This window comes from Neodiprion lecontei, chromosome 3 (genome assembly GCF_021901455.1).
Source record: "Neodiprion lecontei isolate iyNeoLeco1 chromosome 3, iyNeoLeco1.1, whole genome shotgun sequence".
Classification (NCBI taxonomy): Eukaryota; Metazoa; Arthropoda; class Insecta; order Hymenoptera; family Diprionidae; genus Neodiprion; species Neodiprion lecontei.
In genome coordinates this window covers 35,124,142-35,152,047 of record NC_060262.1, presented here as the reverse complement: position 1 = coordinate 35,152,047, position 27,906 = coordinate 35,124,142, and the positions used below count along the sequence as shown (strand labels likewise).

At 40.6% G+C, this 27,906-nt stretch overlaps 5 protein-coding genes across 8 annotated transcripts in view; 3 read left to right on the top strand and 2 right to left on the bottom strand.

Annotated features, from left to right (window-relative positions):
- Nucleotides 1–11,415, top strand: part of LOC107224743 — a 66,220-nt gene extending 54,805 nt beyond the window's left edge. Inside the window, exons 1-6 of one of the 4 annotated variants that reach the window (XM_046734187.1) lie at nt 5,425–5,805; nt 7,311–7,428; nt 7,661–7,742; nt 7,839–7,919; nt 8,256–8,893; nt 10,803–11,415. In XM_046734187.1, the coding sequence (XP_046590143.1) occupies nt 7,914–7,919; nt 8,256–8,893; nt 10,803–11,187 (1,029 nt within the window). In that variant the 5' untranslated portion in view covers nt 5,425–5,805; nt 7,311–7,428; nt 7,661–7,742; nt 7,839–7,913 and the 3' untranslated portion in view covers nt 11,188–11,415. Of the gene's footprint in view, nt 1–5,420; nt 5,806–7,310; nt 7,429–7,660; nt 7,743–7,838; nt 7,920–8,255; nt 8,894–10,802 lie in introns of those variants that run through there. The other 3 variants (XM_046734186.1, XM_046734185.1, XM_015664922.2) reach the window with 3 other exon arrangements.
- LOC107224719 lies at nt 883–3,502 on the bottom strand. The gene is made up of 2 exons (XM_015664891.2): nt 3,374–3,502; nt 883–3,302 (listed from the first exon to the last, which is right to left on the bottom strand). Exons 1-2 carry the CDS (start codon nt 3,413–3,415, stop codon nt 2,727–2,729), a joined length of 618 nt encoding a protein of 205 aa, XP_015520377.2. The 5' UTR covers nt 3,416–3,502; the 3' UTR covers nt 883–2,726.
- Nucleotides 11,416–14,603: 3,188 nt separating the features above from the next.
- On the top strand, nt 14,604–17,973 carry LOC107224718. The gene is made up of 2 exons (XM_015664890.2): nt 14,604–14,838; nt 16,503–17,973. Exons 1-2 carry the CDS (start codon nt 14,806–14,808, stop codon nt 17,097–17,099), a joined length of 630 nt encoding a protein of 209 aa, XP_015520376.1. The 5' UTR covers nt 14,604–14,805; the 3' UTR covers nt 17,100–17,973.
- Nucleotides 17,495–21,522, bottom strand: LOC107224716 (zinc finger protein 184-like). Its single transcript, XM_015664887.2, has 4 exons — nt 20,841–21,522; nt 20,066–20,323; nt 19,452–19,973; nt 17,495–19,291 (listed from the first exon to the last, which is right to left on the bottom strand). The coding sequence occupies exons 1-4, from the start codon at nt 21,057–21,059 to the stop codon at nt 18,737–18,739; spliced, it is 1,554 nt and encodes a 517-aa protein (XP_015520373.2). The 5' UTR covers nt 21,060–21,522; the 3' UTR covers nt 17,495–18,736.
- A 301-nt stretch (nt 21,523–21,823) lies between these two features.
- On the top strand, nt 21,824–25,201 carry LOC107224717. Its single transcript, XM_015664888.2, has 2 exons — nt 21,824–22,085; nt 22,160–25,201. The coding sequence occupies exons 1-2, from the start codon at nt 21,961–21,963 to the stop codon at nt 23,478–23,480; spliced, it is 1,446 nt and encodes a 481-aa protein (XP_015520374.1). The 5' UTR covers nt 21,824–21,960; the 3' UTR covers nt 23,481–25,201.
- Nucleotides 25,202–27,906: the final 2,705 nt, after the last annotated feature.

Below are 27,906 nucleotides of genomic sequence, written 5' to 3'. Positions count from 1 at the left end.
AGAGACATCGGAACTTTGCAGTTTACGTGCTTGATCATTATTATTGTCATTATTATTATTATTATTATTATTATTATTATTATTATTATTATTATCAATAATACTATTAAACGTCGGGAGAGAAATCGTCAGGTTGATCTATTTCACAGTTGAAAATAAGTATTGAATAACTCGTTTCGTCGGAAACAAAAAAAACAAATCTTACCTGAAACAATATTATTCGATGACTTTGTTCCGATATTCATCACCGATCGCGGGGTGTGGATTTTTATCGTACAAATGTTTTCCGATACTTCGGGCACAGTGATCAACATTCTTGAGATATTGACAGAGCCCTCGACTCGGTTGCTGACTCGGCGTGTAGAGAAAGGATTCGCTCGGCACCGAGGGCGGTGTCTTGATTCACAGAAATGGGTCGCCAATTAGGTCAAAAGGGGTCAGGTGCCAACTTGACTCGAGGATCGTGCCCCGTTCCTTTACCTCGTTTCTCGTCATTTCCTTTCCCCGCAGACGGAGGATCGAGACGAGTGGCGTCGGAGTGTTCGGGTCTCGTGTACAGAAATTTCATGCGTTTCCAATATCCTTTGGGGAATTTTTATTCCTACCGTCTTTCTACCGGTTTCGCAGCTAAGATCAATTCGACGGAAAGGTATTATTTTACCCTAGGGTATTTTTATCCCCCGAATTTAGAAGCGAATCTGAAGGATAATTAATTGTGTATAGGAAGTGGGTCACAGACGTCGTTCGAAGCAAATTGCATAATTTAATTCATCGAGGTTGTTACGTTGTATGTAGGTAGGTACGAACCTACGCGAGTATAATTAATCGGTAAGCTTCACGAGGAACGATTTATTTACATAAATTGCACGGTACAACACAGGTGTGAAAATTTCTATCGCGGTTGTACGCTGATGATAATCTTCATTTAACAATCAACAATCTTCCGTTCAACAATCCTGCCACGTCATCGCGAGAGCATCGCGGCTATTAGATAATTGGCTCGTGACCAATCGTCAATCTCCGCCGAGGAACTGAGCAAACAATTCAATCCTGAGGGCTGATAATAAACCGAAGGAAGGAGATCTCTCTTCAAATATCAAAAGCTACGTATACATTTTTCCCCTTAATTCAAGTGGCTGCAATCATAATGAGCAGGAACTTCCAATAATTTTTCCACAGAAAATTGAAAAACCTTGCTGATCGGGGAGGGGGGTAAGGGGGCAAATAAAATGGAAAGTACACAAGCGACGCAGATACTGCAGGTTACACGCCCCAAACGATTATTTAACAACTTTTACCCCCAACGAATCAGAAAGAGGGCGAAAGTTGTCCAAGTAAACATGCGGAGCTAGGGGGAGTTTTCTTAAAATTGCGAAGCTCACGCAAACGAGCTCGCGATTAAGCCACGGTGTTCGCCTTCGAATCTGAAACGAACTTTTCCTCCGTATATACCTGTACACGTGTACAATACCTACAGTTAACAGCCAACTTTAAACTCTCCAGAGTCTTAGCTCCCAGCGTCCCACTAGTTTTCGAACTACCCGCAAACTCTGAAAGTTTTATCACTCGCTAAACTTTTCTCCGCTAATGGCCGAACCCCTCTGCGAATTCAATTCCCGCAACATATTATTCTAGTTTGCGGATTGAATAAATCTCCGCTTTCTCCGCGAATCCCCGGTGATCTCAATGCCGTAATTAGAGTAACGAGAACAGAGTTTACCTCTGCTGATTGTCAGCGTTCATCGTAATGTACGAGTATATTCAATTTACTCGCCATCGAGACTTGGGAGAGTTACCGGATTTATTTTCACTCGCCAATGATACCGCACGTTCTCTCTTTCTTTCTCTTAACTGCGGTGGTTGTAATAGATGTATAAATTAATTTTCGTTCTGTGAGAAATTCATCAAATTTTTACAAAAATCGATATATTGTTCGAATGAGAGTGTTTACAAGGCGGGAAATGGTGGCCGCAACAAAAAATCCTGTCGTAGGAATCGAATGAATGTTTTTCACGTACATTTAGATGTCACGAATTTTATGGTGGGAAGAAAAACGTTGAACTTGATCAGAATTCTTTTAGATATTCGTAGTAGAAAATGTAAAAGTGAGTGATTTTCGTTATATTTAATTGTTAACTTTCAAGGTATGTAACATTCCATTAGATTTCACCAGGGAGTTTAAAAATTCAGTTGGAATCATCAAGTTTTCAACGCAAGAGTATATTGTTTCAGGCAATGTAATACCATTAGTTGATTGTTTTCTTTTTTTCTTTTTTTTAATCATGTATCAACGACCGCTTGAAATGATATTCTTTTGCGATTTTCACTGACGACTTTTTCCTTGCAGTGTATAATCCAATAACCGTGTTTCCATTATACAGAAGAATGTATGCATCTACATCGTTGCATCCTTAATTTAGCCCCAGCTTCTACGATCTCTTGTAGAAGGTAGAATCGAAAGCTGAATCCATAAACTGCTAAAAAACGAATATTCAATCAACGAATATACTTCACAAAAACAAAAAAGGGAAAAAATCAAGCTTTATCTTTGGGGGGTGACGCTCTCAAATTCGAACATCCAAAGATCCCAACCATATACACCGTACATACATTCTTCTGACAACGGGCTTTTCTCGTCCATAAAACATGCCGAGAAAACTCTTAGAAAAAAAGTTTTCACTTTGTCAGGTCAAGTTGAAGTATGATTCTCGCTGCGCAGCTCGGTGTTATTTTCTATAAGCAGTCGGATAGTCCGTGAGAATACTGCCAGTCGAAACAAAGGCTCCAGGACCACCGAGGATGCCTCCCTTGTTGGCGAACCATCCGTTGCCGCCGAAGAACCCGGCAGGATCAAACCTGTTGGCGTAAAATCCGGAGTCGTTTAATCCAATCAGATTGGCGAGGGCCCCATTAGCGAACTGTTTGCTGCCGTTGCCCTGATCGTTGGAAACGATCGAGCCGAGGTGGCTCAAGCTCTCCTTGAGCTCTCCGATCCTGTCCTGGAAGAAGGTCTGGGGTGAGAATTGAACCTTCTGCGCAAAGGGTGCCAGGATCCAGGCGAGTCCTTGCGGTCGTTTCGCGCCGTCGTCCACCGTGACATTTTCCAACAAGGTCGATGACGTCGGAGGCGAAACCCTCTTCGCACCAGAGGTCAACTGGTCATTCGACGTCCTCGCCGAGGCTCCGGGAACTTCCCCAACCTCGGCTTCCCTCTTATAATCCCCCTGCAACCCCGTGTCTATTTCATTCCCTGCACCCGCTTCCGAGGCGCGTTCGATGGGTTTGGAGCTGACTTTCGCGCCCTGGAAACAGAGTGTTGGAAACGAATGATCGTCGGTGCTTTTGACGAAGAAAGTGTGGCGGGTGTTCTTACCGAGAGAATTAGCAGTAACAGCAGCGACGGGACGGACAGCATGGCCGGACTTTACTCCCTTACCGTGATATTCGGCAGTTAACGATTGTCAATAAACTTCCGTCGATGCTCTTCCCGGACGTGTGCTTGCCGTAAGTCTAACACGAAGCGAGTCCAACCTGTCCGCTTTATAGACTCTTATCGCCACTGAACGATATTATAGGGGTGCCCCCATATCCACCGCTTCGAGATAAATTTAACGAGATTAACTCACCGCAATATCCGTTCCACCCGGCTGTTGCGTTACGGTCTATTATATACAGGTATCGAAGAGCCTTGAGCAATGTCGTTTTTTCAACAGTATACGGAATGTGGGCGGTATTAAATCGCTCGGTTCCCCATCGGCTAAAGAGATGATTTAATCCTGCAGTGAAATCAATCATTGTAAACAGCTACCGGGAGAACGTAAAATGGATTATAAGCGTCAGGAAAATAGGCAAAGATTCAAACGTCGAGGTTCCATCAAGAGGAACAAAATATCTGGAAATATGTACACCTAATGGTCCTTCGACGTTCCTGCACAGACACCGAGCTTCGAGTCTCCGTACACTACACACCGGTGGAAATAAACACAGGGTGAATTTAACGGACCCAGGTTCCATTGTCGAGCTAGTCTACGTTGTAGCAGAAAAGGTGTGTCTCGATAGGAAAATGAGCGGCACGTGATCAAAGGGCGTGATGGAATCTCACGCAAGAAACGTGTTTTCTCTCTCCCCGTGATCCTTTCAAGTCGCTCAGTCGCTCCTTGCCATCTCTTCTTCTTTCTCGTCGGGCTGGTACGTAAACGAGTGTAAATTAATACAGGAATTTAAAAGGTAAAATTCGACGACAACATAACCGGTCGTGCTGTTTTAAGCAGACTGCACACCACGCGGCAACTTTGCGAGCAAACGAACGTGTATAATAAGGTATACGCGTTGGGTGTAACGCTCCGCTCGTACCTACGCCTTGTGCCATCTATCATTGAGAATTGCCGGACTTCTCTCGAGGCTTAACGTTCCCGCATCTCTGCAATATCTTGTTCAATGTCATCGTTTAGCCTGCACTCGTCGCAAGGTAACAAGGCCCAGATCCTCCGACATAAGACTCCATCCTCCATTAGACCCTTATCGGATCGATGGATCTCTCTATCGGACGTCACATGCTTAACTCTTTCGTTTATTATTCGACCTTCGATCCGACTCCCGAGTTCAAGGAACGATCGTTCAAACTGACGATGAATAAATTTGTCTCCGTCTCGAGTCAGACTTTTTCACTCAAATACTGACCACCAAATTACCCACTGATTTAATATATTTGCTGGATTACAACGCCCGCGGACAGCCGTGAAATATTTTTATTTGCAAAGTTGTGGATTTCCATAAACCGTGAGTCTTCTTTCCCTCTCACACCGGCACGGTTCAACGTCTGGAGCTTAATAAAACTGGAAAAACCACCAGAATCGATAGGTTAATTTAACGTTACACCGAACGGAGTGGGAATTCCCTTGTGTTCGTAAACACGCCAGTCTGGGGTAATGATCGAGTTCGTACGAATGCCGAAAAACGATCGATTACGCGCACAGGTCGTAAAACGAGCGGCTCGATTTCCCCGTTCAGTGTATAAAAAAATACGTAGCGACTTTAAGGAACGGTACATAATATTCATGCGAATATATCAATCTTCTTTTCTTCCAACTCACAATCGGTTTGCGCAGAGACAGAGAGAGAGAGATAGAGAGAGAGAGAGAGAGAGAGAGAGAGAGAGAGAGAGAGAGAGAGAGAGAGAGAGAGAGAGAGAGAGAGAGAGAGAGAGCGACACGTCCGATCCGAGGCACGGTTAAAAAAACTGCTGGCAATATCCTTTCCTCCGGGCATCGCGATCACCAATAATACGTATGTCCATGTATCGCATCACACCCATGCACACATTATCGTAGGTGTGTGCGTATAGGATTCGAATCGTTAGTCAGGACACACGAACGCGGCAAACTGACTTACTTGCGTACTACATACGAATCACGGATGCACGTCGTGCGTGTCAAGACGTGGCCGAAGGAGACGCGTGTATGTATCTCAATTAAGTCGGCTGTAACCACTTTGTGTGAGTGAGTCACGAGAGTATGTTTGTGTGGGTGGGATAGGAGGCTCCGAAACCGTTACAAGAGAAGTCTTTTCAAGAAGACCAGTCTCGACTTACCTACCTGCCTGTCGTCAAGCACAGCTTGTGAGCGACGGAAAATCAACGCTGCAGATTTCAAAGAGTCGACCGGATTTACGCTGCAACGCCCGAGGATCGAGGCGAGGTCTCTTTCGCCTTGGCGTTATCGCAACCTTAAACCTAAAACTGGAGCTGCTGCGTAGATAATCATGAGAGCGGTGCACTGCCTTTTCATCCTGCTCGTCGTTCATGGGGTGAGTGATTGTTTGTTTTTGTATTTTGTTTGTTTTTTTTCTTCTTCTTCTTCTTCTTCTTTCAACTTTCTTTAATTGTTATTACGTACATTGTGCAGACGGTGATGTCACCGCGATATTTACCCGCGATCATCATCGTCTTATTGACTCCGTATAATTTGTCTTCACATCTCCTCTCGGCTGTACGGCCCCGAGCTAAAAACTCGAAAACATGATATTTTGAATTCCATTAATCTGCCGCGGTTTATTTATTTTTTTTTCTTTAACAACCGACTGATATTTGTACAACCTACCCACACTCGACGTCGATTACGAGTTAATAAGATGCCTGCGCGGACTCTTGTAATGCCTCGATTTTTAACGACGATACGCAATCGTCTTGAAGCACGGGAATCGATGGGTGGGCAGTCATGTTCCAAATCCATACAGAATTAAACGGCTCCACCGGGTCGCCGGAGCTATGCGCCTTGCCTTTTGATTCGCCTCACCGTCGTTTTAACTGTCAAGGTTTTGCATCGCGGCCATCCGGAATACCTACCTTAAAATTAATTATTCGCGATGCCCAAGGGGACTTTGTTATCCGTCGTTACACGTAATTATCTACGACACCCGGTATATTGCCGTATACCCACCTACGATATGTACATATTATACACGCATACGCGTGTGAAATCAAACACGTAGATACGCGTGTCGCGTGTGTATATTAATGTGAAAATGATACATAAATTCGTTGTCCTGATTTCCCTCGGGTGTCTCGGCCGAGAGCTTCGCGCTTGACATTTCGCTCAACTATACAACCGTGTAAAACTAACCCTGAGTAATCATCGCCATTTTTATGCTTATTTGTCACGTGTCTTTTACGGACCCGACTTCGGCGTTGCCGCACCGAGTTCTGAAGCCGAATTGAACCTCCATGGCTCGACAAATCGTGTTGGGAATGGCATGTTCTAAACTCGGTTTCTTCTGCCCAGTCATCGGAGACAGAGCCAAAATGACGAACGATGAATGCAGGCATTTTTCTCAACGGAAAAACACTTCTCGTGGTCATTCGGCCATGCGTGCGAAAAATATTTGCTGCGTGACTAAAAGAAATGGGAAACACAATCATATACCACCCGACACGTACACTCCGCGCACGCTTGGCCAGTGAACCCTTTTTACCAACGACCTTGTTGTTATTGGCCAGGAACATGTTTATTTTCTATCTACATTCTAGAATTTTATATTACGTTACGTTCGAAATTAATCGAATATTAGCAGAGCTTGAATCATCGAGGTAAAAGCAAAGTGTGCAAGTGTTTGAAGTTCGTGACTATATCTTATCCGTCAAATTACACAGGTCAACGTGAAAAAATTTCTTTTTTTTTTTGAGTTTCTATTGAGAGAAATAAATTTCGATTCTACACATCGAATAATAATGAAAACCTGTATTTATTATACATAAAGTTTGTTTTCGTCATTTTTACGTTGATAAATAAGCCTCGAAGTTTTCTGGTTGATAGCTAATACGAGTGCCTATTCCGAAGAAAAAGGAAAAAGTTTTCACCAAGATGCGACGGATGATGGGGATGATTACGTTTGGGGTTTGATACGCGGAAGTCCATTACGAAAATAGAAGAAGTACGAAAAATATTCATCTTTAAACATTGTTCGTCAATTCTTTTACATTTGTGATTTATTATTAATTATTAGTCTTGAATAAAAGTGATTTAAATGCAAGACTGACGTCTTCCCAATTGTTATTTACAACAAATGTTTGAGAAAATAGGTTATTTCTTTTAAAATCTGAAATATCGTTCTCGTTTCTACAAAAACAAACTTTATCTAATAAAACAATTTTTTCACTTATTAGCTACGTAGAAGAAATTAAAATTTGACATCTTCAACCCAGACTCAAAACTCGTGTTGACCGGTAGCAATCATATCCTTATTGCGTATGTATAGTCTCGAACGATGTTTGCGGAAACAATTAATCATATTATGTTACGACACGGTGTATGTATAAATACGATTCGTACGACTTGTTCCAGGCCTCCCCTGCGATCGTGAGGAAAGGACCGGCGTTCGCTACGCCCATTTATTCCGATGCCTTCCTGCCAGCCGCGATGCAAGTAAGTTCGACGATGCCATGGATCCGTTAATACAGTCCGCTTCGGTTGACTTGTCATCGCAGGACTCACCGATGAATTCTGGGTCGAGATTGAACCTGATAAATAAAAGATGTCAGAAGTATTAACCAATTATTCAAGAATCGAGGAAGTTCAATGAAATATGAACAATTAATTCATGATCATTGTTTAGTATATTCGTTGCTACCACTAATTGCTTTTCATTAATAACGATGGTTGGAATCGAAGAAACATTCTTCCGCCATATTTGACGAATCCTTTTTATTTTCACGCATTTTACGTACAATTATCATCAGCGGAGTTTTTCTCCACGCGCAGGTTATATTCCACGCGGTTGGTCAGCTGAAAATACACGCCGCCGAAGAGGAGGAGGAAACTCTGTTACGAACACCGTCGACGAGTCCGCATCCGCCCGGACAGAGACAACCCTTACCTGCAGAGGTACAAACGCGAAACGACGTCGAGACGTCGACGATATCCGACAATGAGAAGTACTTCGTGCCACCCGAGCGGTACCAGGAGGAGGCCTTGATAATCGCAAAACCGGAGGGTGCGAATTCCGAGAAGGTTGGCGGGGGCCAAGCTGTCACTCCGGAAGCGAACCACGAGGAATCGGAAGTTGTTTACGGGCTACCGGAAACCAACTACGAACTTCCGGAGAGGGATCAGGAGGTGCCGGAAAAGAGTAACGGACAAACGATCAGCAGGTGCAGACCAGGCTACCGACTCGTTACTAACATGCCCAAAGAATCGACCGTCGACAGCGTTGTTCGGCAGATTTACAACATCATGGAAACTTCGTCGTCGGGATACAAGGACGTCGCCCAAGCTTCGCCGGAAATGGTCTCAACCTCGGGGACCGAGTGCATCGAGGCCAAGAATCCGGCACATTATATTCCTGCCGATGGATCGTCCGACGATAGAGAAAAATCTGACGAAGACAAGGACGATGCGAGGTAAGTAACGTGCCTTAGTTCGATTGATTTCGTTCCATGTATGCGATGCAAAGAAAAGTTTATACCATTTTTCTGTCAGGCGAAATCTTTGAGCAGGTTGGTGGAGCGAAAATTGGTAACTTTGATTATTTTATTACACTGTTAGAAAATAGTCGGACACCGAGTATTTGTTGAATTATTGTTATATTCGTAAGGAACGAAATAAGATCGCTTTGAAAATTTAAAATTGGATAACACTGGAGATGTAGAAAAAGGGTTGGATGTCGATGCCTGCTCTGAAATCGCTTCGAAATCGTTATAAAATTAGTAGAGCAGTTCGATTTCATTTTACTATAACTCGTTTTATTCCGAAGACTATTATCTCCAAATTCGATAAAACAAAGAAAATCTATTCAAGCGAATTTGCAGAGAATAGTCTTTTGAATAAAACGAGCCATCGCAAAGTGACACCGAACAAATCCATGAAATTTTCAACCATTTCTAAACGATTTTAAACGAAACATCAATGTCCGAGGCCTTTGTTTATAATTCGAATATTTTCGAATTTTGCATTTTATAAAAGATCTTCGTAGCTGACGAATAAAACAATTTGATAAATACCCAACGGTTCACTATCTCATAATAAATTAAACACGAAGTATCGCGTTTTGGTTCATCAACCTCGTTAATTGCGCTTTATAAACTTCTGCTTAATATTAACCGGTTAACATTTCCATTTCGAGAATCTCGCTCGTATAAACCAGCGTTAAAAAACAAGCGTATTTATTTAGGAGGAAGAATTTTTAACGTCCGTTAAAATTACACCCGACTCTGGAATACGCTTCATTTCTTCGAATTAATAATTGAATGAGCCTCGGGATATTTGACTGAATAATATCACCGACGATGAGCCAGTATTCTACTCGGGTATAATAAGGTATACGTTACAATGCCCCGTTTTCACTGTTTATCATGGCTGACGTGATCCTCCTGCGTTAATACTACAGCTGTATACTTTTCCGCAGGATCGTTAATCGCTAAGGAAACCTGCGGATACGAATGAGTTATCAAGTTATTTATCAACGTGCGTCACTTGGCACGGTATTAACCGTATAACCGCCTCGAGGTATTTGCGATTACTTACCTCGTCCCTATCAATTACTAGCTGAGCGTGCTGGTAGTTCCAAATTGTGAATCTATTACAGAAATTTTCACTTTTACTCGTTATCTCGTTTCAGCTTCCAATTATTCCTGCACCGCGGGCTGTTATTAGCCGATAACAGGCCGGTTTATTCCGTGAATCGTGTTTCAATTCGACGCAACGTGACCTAGTTTTATTAAAATCCAACTGGAGTCATTACCACCACCGAATCCCGTGAAATGACATTCAGTTGCGAAAGCTACCGCTCTAATTACACCGCATGTTGTTGTTTCGTTAAATTTCTGTTTTACAATTTGTAAAATAACCATGCACGGCGAATCGCGCGGTTAACTCGAAGAAAATTTTTACACCTCATTATCTATCGTAACATAATACATCGCGCGTGATAATTGCGGACGAAAAATATCTGAGATCTGAGGTCGAAATGAACTTTCAATGCTATTACGTATTAATTATCCCTCATAGTCATGAAAATCCCTCTGTTTACTTGATCAAGTCTGTTCACGGCTAGTCAACGCATTTTCCATTGCCTCATCGTTGAATCTATAAACAGCAATTAATACTTCCTCGATTCCGTCATTGGATCAAGGCTAATGATGATTTTACAGCATAATTTTTAGCCAACTTCGATCGGATGGAAAATTTCGTCAAGGCCTCGTAAACACAACGTATAACGATATGATCGCTATAAAATTTGTAAAACTTGTTCTTCGAACAACGATTAAACGGTTCGTTTGTTCCTTTTTTTCAATTTTATTCTTTCGTCAGGTTCACGCTCCTCGGCGAGAGAGTCGACCAGGTGCCGAATCCGAGTTTGGTCGCCTTCCTGAGGGCTGGAAACGCGACCACCAACCCGTCCCTTCTCCAGCTGAGCGAGCTTTACGACGTCCTGAGCAAGGACGCGAGGAGGCAGGGATACTCGAAGTACGCCGGATACTCGGACAAGGTCCTAAAGTTCTTGCAGGAATCCTCGGGCGGCGAAGCCGGCGTTCAGCTCAGGCAATTTCTCGAGAAAGCCATGGCGGCTAACGAGTTGTCGAGGTACGATTCTATGACCAAAACGAAGCAGATTATCGCCGTTCTGAAGGACCCGGGCAGCAGGCTGAGCACCGATCTAAGAAACAAGGTTTTGCCGATGCGCTTCGTGTTCTGATGAACCGAGCATTCGACAGGATGGCGACAGACCGGGAAAACCGGGAATAGTCGAGGAATTTTGTGTGTCGGAAGAAGTCAGAGAATTAAGACGGGCCACAGGGAAAATACACTGAGAGAAATTTTCAGTTCCGGTTACGGCTCGGTCCTTAACTATTTTCATTTATTACCGCAATTGAAAAATATAGTTGTAGGTAAAAAATGAAAATTAGTTTTCTAGCCGCTACCGGAAAGTCTGTTATCCGTTACTATTCTTTCTCATCGCGATCACTGTCACTATATTTTCTTGTAACTGTGCGAAAATTTAATACTTGTGCAAGAATAAATTGATGTTAAAGCCTTATTTAACTAAAGAAGTACGGTAAACCGAACAAACTGATTTTGCTCTGCAATTATCAAAAAAGGATCGACAATAGCGCAAAATGGTTATGCATGCCTCGTTTTTCGTAATACCAACAATATTCGAACAGTTTTTTTTAACGATACTTGTTTTACTGAATATTTCTAGTTACTGTAACAAATGAAATTTTTCTCAGTGTAGTACATTGTTTAACAAGGGAATAAGGTCAAGTTTTAATTCCTGTGTTACATATATATATATGTATATATAGGACTTTATTCCCGACTCAACTCTGGCCGCAATATTTATTTGAAAATTGGGACTTCTAAATTGGGCTCGTATTTACCGCTGATTTGGATTTGGGGCAAAATATGCTGCTTTCGTCCCGCTTTTGAGGTAAAAAAAGTTAACTTTATGATTGAGTCGGGAATAAACGTACTTTTTTTTATGAATCGTTTTCAGACTTTAGCCATGCTTCGTAAATTCAGTCAAGTTTTCAGCAAACTTTCGGAAATAGTATTGTTCAATTTCTAATTAGTTGTGTGTAACGACGCAACATATACTATTTGTTTTTTGGATACAAATTTATATATTCGAAGTGCGCAACTTCTGAAGCTCTTGGTTATGAAAGCCGTCCAACATTACCTAACTTTCGTGACAAATGGTCACGGAATGCTGCATTTTTTGACAGGAAAAATCGGAGAATTTTATTCGAGAAAAATTGTCGCCACCCTGGTTCGATCTCAATGGGCCACCTTCGCAGCGCTATATTGTGATTTACTGTTTCGTTGTACCCTTTATTTTGTAATATTTAGTCACTTTTATATTGTATAACTGCAACACGCATGCACGCAAGACTGTGGAACAAGAAGCTGTGTCTCGACCATACCCTGTATAGGCTCAATAAATAATGTTATAATTAAAAAAATTGGCTTTAGTGGGAGAGAGAAAATTTTCGCTGGAGTAACTAGATGTCGAAAATCATTTACCTCACCTTTAAATGTAGCGTGAGATCATTATACTTTTGCTTCCACTCAAGTAATCATCGTCTCAATATCATTCGACATAATTTCGCAATCTTCGAAATCACACCGAAATCAGTAATATTAAAATGAAAGTATCCGTCAGTAATCATTGTTACAAATGTGATAAATCATTTATTATTACAGAAATCTCTTTCTGAGTTTAAGAAATCATAAGAAATCATGGAAGTCACGTAACCGTGGTAACATTTATTTTTCAAGTAATCTCTCGAATTCACTCTATAAAATGTAAGTAATCATGAGATATTGCGATCATGTTGTATATCATGTGATAAAGTAAAATTTATCCATGTTACGGTAACTCAACCCTTTTAAAGTCATTCTGAAATTGCAGAACCGTGATTTCCGCATCAACGTTTCCGATAACTTCAATCTAGTGATATCCTAGTAGTTATTCAAATCCAACCAACAATCCACTTACAACCGGAACATGTTTATATCTATAACTCGTCGGTAATCAATAAACTGCGTGAAAGATATTTAAGGACAGCCGATACCCTGTATTCATTTATAACCGACTAAGTTCGAGTGTTCTCCATTTGTCAAACTTACCTCACAAAGATCCCTTCAATTGCTCGTTGAAAACTTTTCCGAAGTTCGAAAGCTGTGTAAGTGCCTCCCCGAGGCAGAAAAGTTTACATGCACTATGCGCAAAAGGTTGTTACCTACAAAGCTGTAAATCTAAGAACTAGCCCCCTGAATTCACACCGAACAAAACAAGGGTTCGTACCTTCTGCAGAAGCCCGTGGGTGATGAAATCCCGCTGAGAATTCGTGCTGCAATCTGCATTCATTTACAGGCTGTCAAATCCGACGGGGATTTACATTAATCCAAATCAGTTTCTGCAGCGATGTTCGAGCTTTCGGGAATCACGCGTTTATTTGCTGGGGGCTAATTGTCAGAGCCGTTAACGAATCGATACCTCCTGCTGTTGGCCGCGTCGTAACCGTGTGCCAGGGTTGATACCGTCTTCGCAAATAAACGTGCAAGGATTATACATTTTTGCACATAGCATTGGAGACCAGATATGCGAACCTCCCTCGTTCCTCATCCGCAACGGCAAATGTCAATCAGAAGTTCGCTCCGTCGTCGTGCCCGTAATTAAAATGAAGCTCGTAGTTTGTCATGCCAATATTCGCTGACACGGGCTGCCTACCGTGAATATTAACAAGTTAATTATGATAATAAATGGGTTTTAACACGAACGTGTCAGTAGCCATGCTGGCCATTACACGCATCGCAACATCCTGTCTTCCTGCTGTATACAAACGTTCGCGTTCGATTTTCAATGGCCGAAATTCTTCGGAAACTCTTACTCACTTTCGTGTCGCGGTGCATTTGAAAGAAATTGTAAAAAAAAATAAAAATAATAATTCAATTGTTTGTCGGCCTGCGTCACATGCGTATACAATATTTGCTTGAATCATCATTTCTTTTTTTCTTTTATTCTTTTTTTTCTATGTCTTTTTTTTCTTAAATTCTAGTCTTCCTGCAGCGAAACAGATCACGCGTTACTCACTTCCATTCTCGTCACTGCAACGGGCCTTGAATTATCAATCACGATACGTGTGCATTCATGGTTTCCAACCAGCTTATGGCAAGCCCCTGCAAATAAGTTGCATAAAAATGTTAAGACGGTCATTCAAGTATTAAACATTATGTTTAAATCGAGTTTAATAATTCGAAACTGCGTTATTTTTATTTAGTCATTGTATGGTTAACAGAAGTATTGATTTTTGAAAACCGCCTGAACGACGACGTGACAAAATAATTACGACATGTCGCAGGGTCGAATTTGACTGATTTTCAATAATTGAAATGAAATTTTGTACGGGTCCCTGACCCAGTATAACACCAAACAGAAAAGATAATTATTATTTGTAGTTTGAGTAACGCGGTTTAGAAGGCGACGACTGTACGTACAAATTACGTGCCTCGGCTGCAAATGTATTGAGTAATTCTGATCCGACGATTTTGTCTAAGGACAGGGGCGTAGGCGGCAAAGACACGATACAACAAGATTCGGTTACTGTTTTACTCACGATTTTTTCTTTCCGACCCCATTGCATTGCGCAGTGGTATAAATTCGATTACCGCTTCGAGGTGTCTTTATTTCAACCCAAAGCACCTACCTTGTAATTGAAATAATATTTCATCGTCCAGCTGCAGTGATTTTATACAAAATTTACCATTTTCGCCACACGTGCCGCTGAATAAGCTCTGAAACATTATTACCATGAAGATTTTAATCGGATACTGTGTTCTCTGCGTAAGTCTTTCAAATTCTCAAGTTTTCTTTAATGTCAAGAAAGGTAAGTATACTCGACACCTTCTTCGTGCGAGGAAAATATTTGTTTAACAATTTTTTAAATTCTCCCGTGCTTGTTGAATCACCGTAAGAAATTTTTTAGAAATATCTTCTGAATTCAATACGAAAAGTATAATACTTATCTTTTCGAAACTTTCGTATAATTTCACACGTATGGAATTCTTTAAGTTTTGGTATCAGGTGCATATTTGGCATAAAATTCTTTAAAATTTACATAAGTGTGAAGGTCTCTCGTGTATAATTATGGCTGTACACTATATGTCATTTTAATACACTTGAAGAAGTTCTACGCAGTTTTATGTACTCACGTTATTCGTTGGCAGTTATCGAATAATTCATCATTTTTGGACCGATGCCAATGAATTGCCTATAGAATTTCACGTTATTTTCACTGACACAGATTCACACCGAACAATTATAATGAACGATATATGATATAAAAAAAAATGTACAGCTACACTGCAGAAAATTTCTGTCATCTACTAGATAAAATATTAAAATTACAGTGGAAAAATTCACGTACTGAAAATGAATTCGTTAAACCGTAATTTCGACATTTTTTGCCAATAACTTTTACGGGAATCATCATTTTTTTATATACCGCACAAAAATTAGCACACGGGATGAAATACATTTATATTAGATTTTATTTTTTAAAAAGATACGCCATCCGCATTTTGTTGATTTAGCACTTGCACTTGTAGATCCTATATATCTTATAAATCGTCCGCGATCTAAACTCATTTACCTACTCAGGTAGTTTGAGTGATTCTTTGTTAGACGAAACTGTCGTCAAAGGTCAAATATCCATTCAGCTTCAACGCCTACTCATTTTTCCGCAACATCGTGCAGAGACAAATCAAGTTGTTACTAATCAAGCACGACAAGGCCCAAGTGAAATTCAGCGAACTTTTGATTACGTTGGTTAATATAATTAGATCTTAATAATCTAACGTCCTCGAAGCCGTCCTCTTTCATCGGCGGTCCTCTTCGCGATTTCGTAATTGCATAGGTGCGCATATGTTGCTATACGAATTTTAGTCATACGTGAAAAAAAAAAAATTTATTCGAATGTGAAATTTTTCGCATATCGATTGCCGACTCGCTCGATTTATACTGTGCTCCTTGCGCCGCTTCGGCTAATTCCCGATGAATTATCACATTCTCGCCCCGGCCATGTTCCGAATAACACCGTCGAGTGCTATGATTTTCTCTTGAACTTTTCCATCCTTATAAATTGTCCCACCTACTACTCCACTATTCGTAGAGTTAAGAAATTGTACCTACGTACACAATACGAGGATAGTACGAGAAATACGCGTGATGTATTACAAGGATCAGCACGGGCACTCTCAAGTTGGGATACAACGAAAACAGAGTATACTGTTGTTACTTGGCTGATATACCACATACGGAATTACATTTACTCGACCGAAACTACTCGAGAATTACAATATTCCGATATATTCCGAAAAATAAACAGCTACGTAAATGTAGTAAAAGATATTGCAGCGGAGTAGCGTGTTGATTTTAATTAAAATGCGTTTGAGATCTGTCGATTAATCGTGGAAATGCAGTTAACGACAATTATATGTGGATTTCAGATTTTTCTAATAGAAGTGCAGGGTAAACCGCAAATAACGAAGCTATTCCCGGTTAAAGAATTGGCAGCGTTTCACGAGAGAACAAGCGACATAAAACCGCTCGACAAATTGCTTGCCAAGTTACAAGCTGGTTATAATTTCGTTTTCAACCGAGCCGAGGACACGAGTAACGTTGAGAAAATTTTGTCAAACGACGAGCCGAACCCAGACGTCGAAGCGTTGAAATTGATCTGGGCGAACGTGATCAGCCCTCTGCCAACCGCTTCGAGTGGCAATAAGGAATCCGATTTCACCTTAGGGCGGTCCTTCGATACGGAAAGCAAGAAGGAAAATGAAATATCGAAGGGATCTGCCGCCCCGGAAACTGTGAAAAAATCGGAGACTGACGACTGGCTCGACGGAATCGAGGCGCCGAAAACCGTCGACGGATTAGAACTACAGGAGAATTCGGACGACGATAGCGTCGTCGAAACAACGACGCCGACTACTCTCCAATTGCCCGCGGCTCTTGGACGACATTTGTTGGAATGGCTCGGGAGTCTCCTCAACTTAACTTACGGAGCTTACACCAGGGTGGCTCAGGCCGTAAAGCCGTAGAGGGATGAGAAAAAACAGGATGTAAGGGAAGTCGACTTTTTATCCGTCATCAGACTCCACGGATCCGAACTCTGCGATGGATCGAATAGCGATAAGTAATACAATATCGTAGTTGTAAGAAACTATTGCTATTTGTATAAATAATAAATATGCGGTATACTTACCCTATTCGTGCAATAAAGAATATTGTCTGTTGAATTTAGGGAGTATTTCGAAAAGCGTTTGACTTATCGTCTTTGCGGCGTACTAACGGATTGGTAAATAGAATTGGGGCTTCATCGAGTAATCGTTGATTTTTACTATTAATGAAACGACAACCTTTCACTAGGTTTCTTTTTATTCCAAAATATCTCGATCAGAAAAATACATATGTGTATGTGATTTTTGGCAATCAGTATCAATATTATACATATAACAAGAGTTTTGTTGAGTAAAATGTATTATACCTACATCGTAAAATACATCATCACTGTCTAAATGATGGTTTAAAAAATTATATAGTCTAGTCAATCTCGAAAAAGTTCTTAAAATTGAATCGATCGATTCACAGTCAATAAAAATTACAGTCAAATACTGACATCAATATGTAAGATCTTTGGCTCTATCATTATGCAGTATTATGAGATGTACATTATACGTTATATCGTCATAAAATTATCAAGACGCAAGGAAAACCTCTAGATTTAGATAAATTAACTATCGTTATCATGATTACTTCTATAATTATTCACTGGTGGGAACATCGTCCGATTACATTATGGGTGGGAGAAAACAAAAAAAAAAAAAGACCAGCTACGGCATAACCATGTTTGTACAATCTATTGAGTTAATCAGACACTGACGTGGTGAATTTAAATAACGATAAAACACTCGTCAACGTATGCAATAAGGTACTACGATTTTTTGTTAACTTTATGACAATATTAAAAATAATAAAATATATTATTAATTACATAGTTAAGTGAGTTACCGATTATCAGCTGATCCCTAGGACAAAAAAAAAAAATAAAAAAAATCCCGAAAATGCCTATAAATAAAAGCAGATCAAAACTTTACTGGCTCAATCATCGATTAAAAATTATCATTACTCAATTATTATTGTGATTGTAGACTAGATCCTTTCAAATTATCTTGTTTAAAGCTAGTCTAACAACTATAGGTCACTGTCTTGTGATCTATGGACATTGGCCAGTCCATAGTTACTCCAATTCTTCACATCAACCGCCGATATTAACAGCTATGATATATTATTAAGATTACCTCACTTGATTCGCGAGTTAGCCGTCAAGTCGGAATAACGTGACGGAAGCACGCGATCTATCGAAGAATAAAACTATGCACTGTCGGATCAGGTTTGATCAAATTTGCATTCATTACAAACTCAAGGTTTGTATAATATAATAGTACAGTATTTACCTGCTCATGACGCAAACCAGATCCAATAAAAACAAGTTATGCTCGCGCACCTCAGTCAAAGATTATCCCGGGATTAGCCGACCTGAGCAATAACATTATTGCTAGCAAATTATTGCTGTTTGAAATTCAATATTACAATTAATCACCTCTTTTCATTTTTTTTTTATTTCCTAGCTCCTAAAAAGAAACTACTGCTGTTTCATCTTTTATATTACCTAAAACTATGATGGCATTAAATATCTCGTATTCTGTGGCAAGATTTCGTTCATATTCACAGCCAGTTGCTGTATTAAAGCTCCCTCTTTTAACGCCTGCTCTTTAAATGCGGAAAACGTTTGTATCAAGTTTGGATTCTTCTGCAGGTTTTGTATATGTTGAACAAAATGGTTATCTTGTTTTATAAAATTAGAATTGTCTTTTTGCACAAAGTTTCCTTCCTGTTTGGGGGTAATATTTGCTATTTTTTCAATCGTTTCCTTGGAGTCAACGAACCCCGATTCCTTCTTCGATTTAGTTCGCTTAGCTCCCAAATGAGTTTGTGTATGTTTATTCAAGTGATCCTTCCTTGAAAATGCTTTGTGACACACGTTACACGTGAAGTTTTTATCACCCGAATGAATGACGTAGTGCCTAGTACGATGTTCGTTTCGTTTAAAGGCTTTCATACAGACCGGACATTTGAACGGTCTTTCATCCGAGTGACCTCTCATGTGCTGATCCAGATGTTCCTTCCGTTTCAGCATCGCTCCGCATTCTTTGCACTGGTATTTACGTTCCTGAAAATAAATTATTTTTGAATAACTAAAATATTGGTTGCAGTTTGCCGTGCTGTGTGAAATTTAACAAGTCTCTTTACAACTTTTCATTGCTCGATTCTAATATTTTTGACACGTTTCAGGTATTTTCAACAAGATTGCTACCGCATTTTAGCCTTACCTGTATGTGATTTTGGATATGTTGTTCAATATCACTTTTATCAGGAAAAGCCAAGCTGCACTCAGGACAGCAAAATAGCGTGGATCCATCGAGGGCAATGGTGACTTTAATCTCACCAGTTTTAGCCCTGAATTTCATTTTCTTTTCAGTCTTAGGCGATTCGGTTTGTATCTGTTGTTCAACCTTTATTGGTTGCATACTGTTATCATTATCATGTCCCTCCATGTGGACGTTCAAGTCCTGAGGATTTATTGTTATCATAGTCATATTCTCAGAGCCAATATACGGATTACCGTTGCTTTGTAATTGGCCATTGCGTAAAACAGGAACGTTAGGAATGTTTAATATATTTTGCGACTGTTCCATACTCTTTTGTACTTCTGATTGTTCTTTCTTGATTTGCGTTTGTTCCGACTGTAATTTTATTAACTGCTGCAGGGTCAGCGGCAACGTCGTCGCTTGTAGTTTTTGAAGGTACTCAGCCATTGCCAAACTCTGTTGCTGCAGCTGTATCTGCGACTCCTATGGAATTCAAAGAGAAACGAAAAATGAGTGAAATAATTTTTTAACAAAAAAAGAAAGGAAGATTAAGCAGTATCCTAGCTATTATTTACCATGCTTGGATTTTCCACCTCCGTACCATCTTCGTGCTTTAAAGAGACTGACTCGGCTTCCGACGTGGTAGGAAAATACATATTGGGTATTATCCGTACCGGCAGACTGTTGGGCTGAACGCTGAGAATGGTGGCAGTATTCTGTGTATAATTTGGAATGTTTAACGCCTGCATACCCTGCTTCTCACAGAGTTGCATCAGGGTATTATGATCTGGCCATGCGAGTATTGTTCCAGGGTATTTTCCTGGCTGATTAATCTGAAAGATAAATGAGTTGACAGAAACAAGACAAACTAGACACAAAATTCTTCATAAAAAATTTTATGAAAATTTTTCCACACATCTCGAACTGTGACAAATTTTTTTCGTACAGGTGCAATGTACTTATGCATCGGTGATAGCTCAATTCAAGTAAATATCAACTAACGAGTCTACACTGATTCTCGTATATCTTGCGTTCGATTCCACAGTTACTGTTAATTTTCATCATCTTCCAGACATTCATAGATTTCATAGGACGTAACAATATGAGAATACCCATCGCTGGCTAGCGTCAAAAATCGCACTGACGAGCAGAGCAAATTCAATGTGGCAGAAAGAGTGATTTCTGAATAAACGGTGAGAACAACCGGACCGAAATATTTACAGCAGGTAGACGCAGTGACGATTAAGAGTGTGTATCGAGATTGAAATCGGATTCAGTCTACCCCAAGGGTTTGCGAGACTAAGAGCCGTAGCGGGGTTGTTTGTAAATCAAATACAATTGATCTCTAACCTGTGCAGTAAGTAACTGCTGTTTTCCTGAATGGAGTGCCGCAGAAGGATTCGTGTAAACGGAAGCCTGTGTTCGTTGCAAGTTTCCAGGATCAGCATCGGCAGCAACAGCAGTAGAAGAATTTGAATAAGTTGAATTAGATACGACATTCGACCGGGACGTGATTTCGGAAAATTGTGGGAGAGAGCCCTGCGTATTATTATCATCGGTATAATTCATAGTTGGTTAGAAACGTCGATGATCGAGAAAAACGTAAAATAAAAAAGAAAAGAGACAAGTAGACACGAGTAGGAGCACAAAACGACAGCTTGGTTTATCACAATCGTGTGAGAATAAAAGATCCCGACGAAATAACGCCGTCGGCTAGCGTTGGGGGTTTTATAACCTAAAATACAAAACTATACGCGCACTGGACGCTGCTATTCGAAATCACATCACTTTCACGTTATCCCCTATGTACAATTATCACATATTTATTTATTAAACATGTTCAATCCTCCGTTATCCACCCTGGACGCCGTTAGGCTCGCCGAATATTCACACCGATTAATTAAATTAAACTAAATTTTATTCGAGGCATCGTTAAAAAGAAAAATGCACGGCTCGCGTCTCGCGTGTCGTTCGTTCGGTTCGGTTCAGATTCGTGGTTGGTTTTCAGTGTTGTTTGCCGACAGCGACACGGCGTCTCTGTAAAAACATGGCCGCCGCGCTAAACACCATTTTACACACATGTGTTCGATCAATCAATTGAGCGTCTAGTCGAGCCGCTTCGGCATAGAAGCGGCCCGTAAAACGGAAGCGATAGATTTGTAAAATTGAATGAAAATCAGATTCGAATTGGCGAAATTTTTGTTCGCTTCCCAACGACGTCCTTATTTCGCACAGGCGAATATCAAACAACTTTTCAGAACTTCCGCGCGCGCGTAAAAAATTGTAAAGAGAAAATAAATGAAACAAAAACTTAACTCAAACAAAATAAAATTTCATTCCACTGTTGTGGCCATACTGTGCGACGCTTTTTTGTTTACAACCGCGACGCGCGTCAAATCTATGTCCATATACCGTCGAAATGTCAAAAATTCGCTGACATTTACTGGAAAAAATCGTACGCCATTGGTTTATGGCATCTTCCTTCGGTGTGAAAATTGACAATTTACGCAGCAGAAGTCGCGTCCTGTTGACGTGCCTCGAAGAGAACGCTAAAATCGTCCGCAAGGAGGTTAAGAAGCTCCGCTCCCAAGACTCGTAAGTTGACGCATAAAAGACTCGGTAACACGTCTGTAAAGTAAATTATACATGAAAACATGAATCTTCCGTAGATACCGTTTGCACGGTACAAGCAAACGCCGCTCGGCTTATGGGCGACAATCCGACATCTGGAAGTTGCGCAACGACTCGAGTGGTGTCGGCGCTCTTCTCTGCCCCGACTACTTTCGGCCGTCGTCGAAATACGAATCTGTCTCAGCGACGGACATGAGCGCCAACCGGAGGCTGCCGGTGGTTAAACCTGAAAGGAAACAGCCGAAGTCGTCGTCTCCGCGACGTTCGGTCGTCAAGGAATGCTACTGCCAGACGGCGATGCTCCAGACGCGGAAGGCGAATCAAAGGTCGATGAGGACGAGACACGCGCCAATTTGCTTGCCGAGTTTCCGCGAAACCGACGATGCGGTTCACGGCGATGCCGGCTCGCCGCGGGATCCTCCGGAACTGGCTTACTCGCCGCCGTTGAGCACGACAACGCTGAGACGAGCCCAGAAGATCGACTACACACCGAGGTCCGAATTTTTGCGGAGAGTTCAGAGCAAAATCAACACCCTGCGCGATAGTCAGCTTGGAACTCCGAGAGCTCCGAGTCCGCTGCCTCGGAGGTTTAATTCGACGAGTGGCAACGTTCCAGGGAACTCAAAATCCTTGGAAGAAAGGAGGAACGGCGGGGTCGAGTTACCGCGAAAACACAACTGCCGTCGCGGTGTGGACATCGAGGCTTTGCCGAAGAAGACTTCGCTGCCCAAGAAAACCATCGCGTCCAGGAAGTTAATGAACGATCAGAACAAACCGGCGAATTTCAGGAGCCGCGAACGCAGAGCGGCCTTCCGGTCGTCGTCGCCGGACGGAAGAACCCTTCGTATGGTTTCTGGGGACGGAAATTTTTCTCGCCCATCCGTCGGAGACGAAAGGAAATCTTGCCCCTGCTCGGAGTATCGGGCAGATAAATTTTTGGGAGAACAAGGCGAAAACGAGGCGGTCGACTCGGAGGTTAACGATGTTCGGAAATTTCGCGATAAGAATTACTTCGACACGCACGCCTCCTGCCCGTCCTTACTCGGCTCTCGGTCCTCCGGTTCTCTCCAGCAATTTCGCCTCAACGAGAGGCTCTTTCCCGAGCCGGTGGGGAGGGTTCATCGCGATGACCTTGTCGTCAGCATCCCTCCGTGCGCCACCAGGCAAAGGAGGGGAGTCCACTATTTTCCGAGGAGCATAGTCAGGCAGGAGAAGAATGCCTCGAATACAAATTACACTAAAAAACGACGATGTCCCGCGGGCTGTCCTTTGATCGGTCATGCCGTCGACTTGGGCGCCCTCAAAGTTTCCCATCCTTCGAACAGTTTGGCACTAAGATTTCAAAAAGGAATTCGTTGAACTTTGGCTCAATAACATGTCGAATTTGAGATATCGGCAGAATTCAGTTGCAGAATCTGGCCGCAGATAATACAAAATGTTCATTACTTCAAACTCCATTGAAATTGACACGGCGCGTGTGGATAATTTGCAACGGTTGCGCTGCTGTATGAACGTCTGTTACTTTGGTTTTATCATTTTTGCTCGGCAGTTTAAGTTCAATCCTCGCAAAACGCACCGGTAGAAAATCTTTGGCTTTTACTATTCGATACATTCATTTATCACACAAATTCACCAAAATCTCAGGCCTCATTTGTATAATGTCATAATTATTCTTTATGCATACTCGTTAAAGTAACTGGATATTTTAGAACGGTACGCGGTAAACGGAAAAACGAAAGTGAATACTTTCGAACAACTCGAATGGAATTGGTATATGTTTTGTTGAACAATTTAAGTTATTTTATACTTTCTTTGGTACCGTGAATATATTGTGTTGAAATTTTCCCGAAGAATTTTTTTTTTCATGATTTGGATACTATCTGATCTCACTGGCGCTGTTGTTAAAATTTTATACCAGAACAAGTCCGCGCGATGAGCAATTATTATTACTGATTTATCAGAAATCAAGCGCAATAATGGAAAGTGATTTTTAGAAAAATATGTTAGCAATTATTTCAGATAAATTAACCTATCGAATACTTGAAACAAAAATGTGTTGTACAACATATACATATATTCTAAAATTGCAACATGCCCAGCACATTCATTTAGGAAAAATTTTCTAGCCACGTGCATACGCTTCGCGATACTGCAGACGGTCATTCCGTTTGTTTTCACTTTTATAAAATGCATTCTTCACAATGTGTTCGAAATCTCACCATACACATTTCTATTTAAGAGATATCAGATAGCAATAAGCTTTAACAAATCGGTTGCAAGTTTATGCATGTCATCGGTGAAATCATTTTGAACTTTTTATGAAACCAACGTTCAGTCGTATAGCTTAGTTGGTTCATATTTACGAGTCGTATAATTCAAACGATCTTTTTGTATACAAACAACATTTTAGATTTTGATAGTTTCTATGTAAATTAATTTTTTAGGCTTAATTATACATTTAACCGTACGTAATCGTTGTCCAAAGTACAAAATTGTTGAGCATTCTTGTCAGAAGGTCGGAAGGAATTTATACAGTTTGTATTGAAACGTTTACAACGTGTGTACATAAGTAGATATACATATAATGACGTTGATACACACGGTTTCAGATATCGTTGGTGGAGATGGAAAAGTTGCAGGAGGGTCTATGTGACCAACGTGAAATGGGTTATGGCTTTTTGGAAAAAAACAATTAACTAGATGATCCGCGTATTTACGATTCTTATATGTATTGTGAACGTTAATCATCGATGTATCATTTTTCATCGTATGCTGATTACAATCAATAGCAAGTCTGTGTGATTTGACCTTGTTTACCATGATGCTTTCACAGAAAATGATGAAGAAAATTTTACCGCGTAAACATCCGTAGGTAGGCAGTTTTCCATCTTCGTCAAACAGATTGATTCTGTCTGACGATAAATATATCTCGTATACTGAATTTATTTCAACTTTAAAAGAATAAATGTTGCCATAATTTGTATACAGCTGGACGCAATGAACAATGAATTTATCGAAAATTGACCGTGTACTGTACAATAAAACTCTTATGTCCATAACACTGACAATCTTCAAAATAATAGCAGCTCCTGGCTTTTTTTTTCCTCTGTTAATCCCAACGTTACAATTTCATACGTATACATTATTTTTGAGTGTACGATAATTTTGGCGTGGAAATGCTCATCATATTCTGCGAAGCAAGTCGACGCATGACGATCACTTTCAAACTTCCGTCATATCCGCCGGTTATTTCTTATTTACCTTCACATGTGTTACGTTCAACAGGTCATCAACAATCTCGGACACGAGATGATCCCGCACCGGCAAGTCATAATAATGAAAATGAATACGTTCTTGCCAAATTACAGTAAAAGAATAATGAGCCGGTGGCCCAAGTTTCGCGTGATTCAGGTTCAACCTCAACCTTGCTATTTTTGAAAGCCCAAAGTTGAATATGCGACCTACCGATGCTCTGCATGGCCTTCACACGAGAAACTGCACGTAGCCACTCACTCGCGAGTCTTATTTACAACGATAAATTTGTGAAAAAACCTGGCATCCGTGAGCCGTGACACACGTAAATTGTAGAATTCGTGCCTCGCGTTGAATTACAAATTAATTTTTTCAAGCGGGTAACAAATTATAGCCGGGTTCAGTCATCGATATATGTCTCGACGGTGATTAAACTTATGTGTAAATATACGGACCAATGTTGGCTTCATCTTACATATACAGATTTCGATCTCGTTTTTCATTTATAGGATTGAATTGTACCAATAAGAAATGGAAAGCAATTGCTTACGCAGTTTGAAAACTTTTTTATTCCACAACAAACGAAACAACAAGTCGGCTAATTTATTCGTTTTCAATTAACTGGTTTTTCGTCTATTTTGATCAACAGTCGTTACGTCTACCGAATACAACGTTACCAACAAGTTATTACACCGTATCTAACTTGGCAAATTCCAAGGTGCAAATTCCAAATAATTTGTAATAAAAAATTCGTAACCAAATTAATTACAGTTAAATTCCGACGAGAGTATCGTAATAAAAATATTAAAAATGCAAACAACTTCGTCAGAAGCTTTACTTAGATTGTACATTTTTCATTCGCATTACTCGTCTAGACGGTAAACACATGTACGGAAAAATCCGAGGTGAATTTGACCTTCCTAATAAACCTTTAATTGCGCATCGACTTATTTTGTAAAATAATTCAATGAGCAGTTAGTCGTTGAAAAAAAAGAAATAGATAATATATTTACGTTATCAATGAAAATACACGTGTTGACCGGTACCTTTGCATGAGAAAGAATCAAGGAGCAGAGCGCGAGTGGCAATAATTTAAAGAAATGTTACTTCGGAGAGAAAACCTTCGCGTGGTAAACGGACGCGTGTAATATATAAACGAGGCGTGTTCAAAGTCCAGACGGGATCCACATATGCTCAGGTTTTCTCAAGCGATTGTCTGCATCAATCAAAAGTCTGCAACTTTTCACGTAGCCCGCATTCCGAGAAAAATAAAATGAAAAGAAAAAATGTATAATAAAACGCCTTTAACCGAGAGAGAACCATAGAATGCATTAGGATGTAAGTCAGAGTTTGGCCATTCCATCGTGATCTACGGTTAGTGTCTGAGTTGGAGGCAGACGGGAAAAAGAGCATTTAAACAAACGCTTAGAGCGAAAAAAAAGATTTCAAATCCTTCACCTCTGTCCACGAAGGGTGAAATCGTGACAACTGGCATTGTGAATGCCATTTCTGCTTTTCAGGTCGCGGGTTGAAACGTGGGATGGTAAAAATTGCTTTAATAGGTTGTTTTTCAATTTCCACCGGACAAGGGCAAACCTATGCATAGCTGCGTTTACAACATAGGTATGTTTACTGGTGAACAGTAAACTTGAACAAAACCTGAATGACAAATGATTTTGTAAGCCTCGAGAAGTGTAAAGAATTAATTAACCGAATGCACAAGCACCTACGTAACTATCGTAAAGCAGGTAGTAACACACGATCGGAAAAGCACTGCGGGCAACGAAGTGCAAAGTATTCCATCACAAATGCCATTAGAACCGTAAATTTTATTCTCATTACTAATTATTTATGCATCAGTATTTTATATACAATTTTACGCCTAAGGGGTTTAGACGGGTTCGTATTAAAATAGGTATACTATAGCGACGGAGAAATAGATACAACGAATCCATAAGGTGGGTCCGTTGGATCACAGGTACCATGCAGGTACCATTGACTTAGATTTGCCTCATTGTTTGTATAATCAATTCTACGCGTCGGCAAAGTAATTGGAATAAATTAAATCTCAAGATCAACATGTGTTTACAACTTAGTGGAAATCTTTCGACGTGTAGGTAGGCTGACATTTCGTTGACGTCACGTAGTTCGTTAACTATTTCTTTTTTTTTTCCTTTCCACGAGAAAACATTGGCAGCTGACACAAATTATAATGTTTGAGACACATCATTATAGGTTGATTCACCTCTGTCCATCATGCGTTGGATATCTACTTACGAACTTATTACCCCATTTACCGAGTAGCTTCCCTTCGTTGTAATATCTATCAATTTATTTTTTGGCAACGTTGATGTAACGCATAAATGGGATTCCCTTATAGGACACGTTTTAAGAAGAGGTCGGGCACATTAGGCAATGTTAATATGAGACACGAAAATTTTCGCATCGCGTTTGTGTGGATGATGATGAACCGTGCGTGTATTAAACTACACATGTAAAATCCCGCCGGTCAAATGGTGGGGGATCTACCTTA

Excerpts from the sequence above, each read along its gene's own strand:
- LOC107224718 (XM_015664890.2), top strand. The coding sequence starts at position 14,806 with ATGAAGATTTTAATCGGATACTGTGTTCTCTGC. Across the intron at positions 14,839-16,502 it reads TCGGATACTGTGTTCTCTGC|ATTTTTCTAATAGAAGTGCA; the intron begins GTAAGTCTTTCA and ends TGTGGATTTCAG.
- LOC107224716 (XM_015664887.2), bottom strand. The coding sequence starts at position 21,059 with ATGAATTATACCGATGATAATAATACGCAGGGCTCTCTCCCACAATTT. Across the intron at positions 19,974-20,065 it reads AGGTGGAAAATCCAAGCATG|GAGTCGCAGATACAGCTGCA; the intron begins GTAAATAATAGC and ends TGAATTCCATAG. Across the intron at positions 19,292-19,451 it reads ATATCCAAAATCACATACAG|GAACGTAAATACCAGTGCAA; the intron begins GTAAGGCTAAAA and ends ATTTATTTTCAG.
- LOC107224719 (XM_015664891.2), bottom strand. The coding sequence starts at position 3,415 with ATGCTGTCCGTCCCGTCGCTGCTGTTACTGCTAATTCTCTCG. Across the intron at positions 3,303-3,373 it reads TGTTACTGCTAATTCTCTCG|GGCGCGAAAGTCAGCTCCAA; the intron begins GTAAGAACACCC and ends CTCTGTTTCCAG.
- LOC107224717 (XM_015664888.2), top strand. The coding sequence starts at position 21,961 with ATGGCATCTTCCTTCGGTGTGAAAATTGACAATTTACGCAGCAGAAGT. Across the intron at positions 22,086-22,159 it reads AAGCTCCGCTCCCAAGACTC|ATACCGTTTGCACGGTACAA; the intron begins GTAAGTTGACGC and ends AATCTTCCGTAG.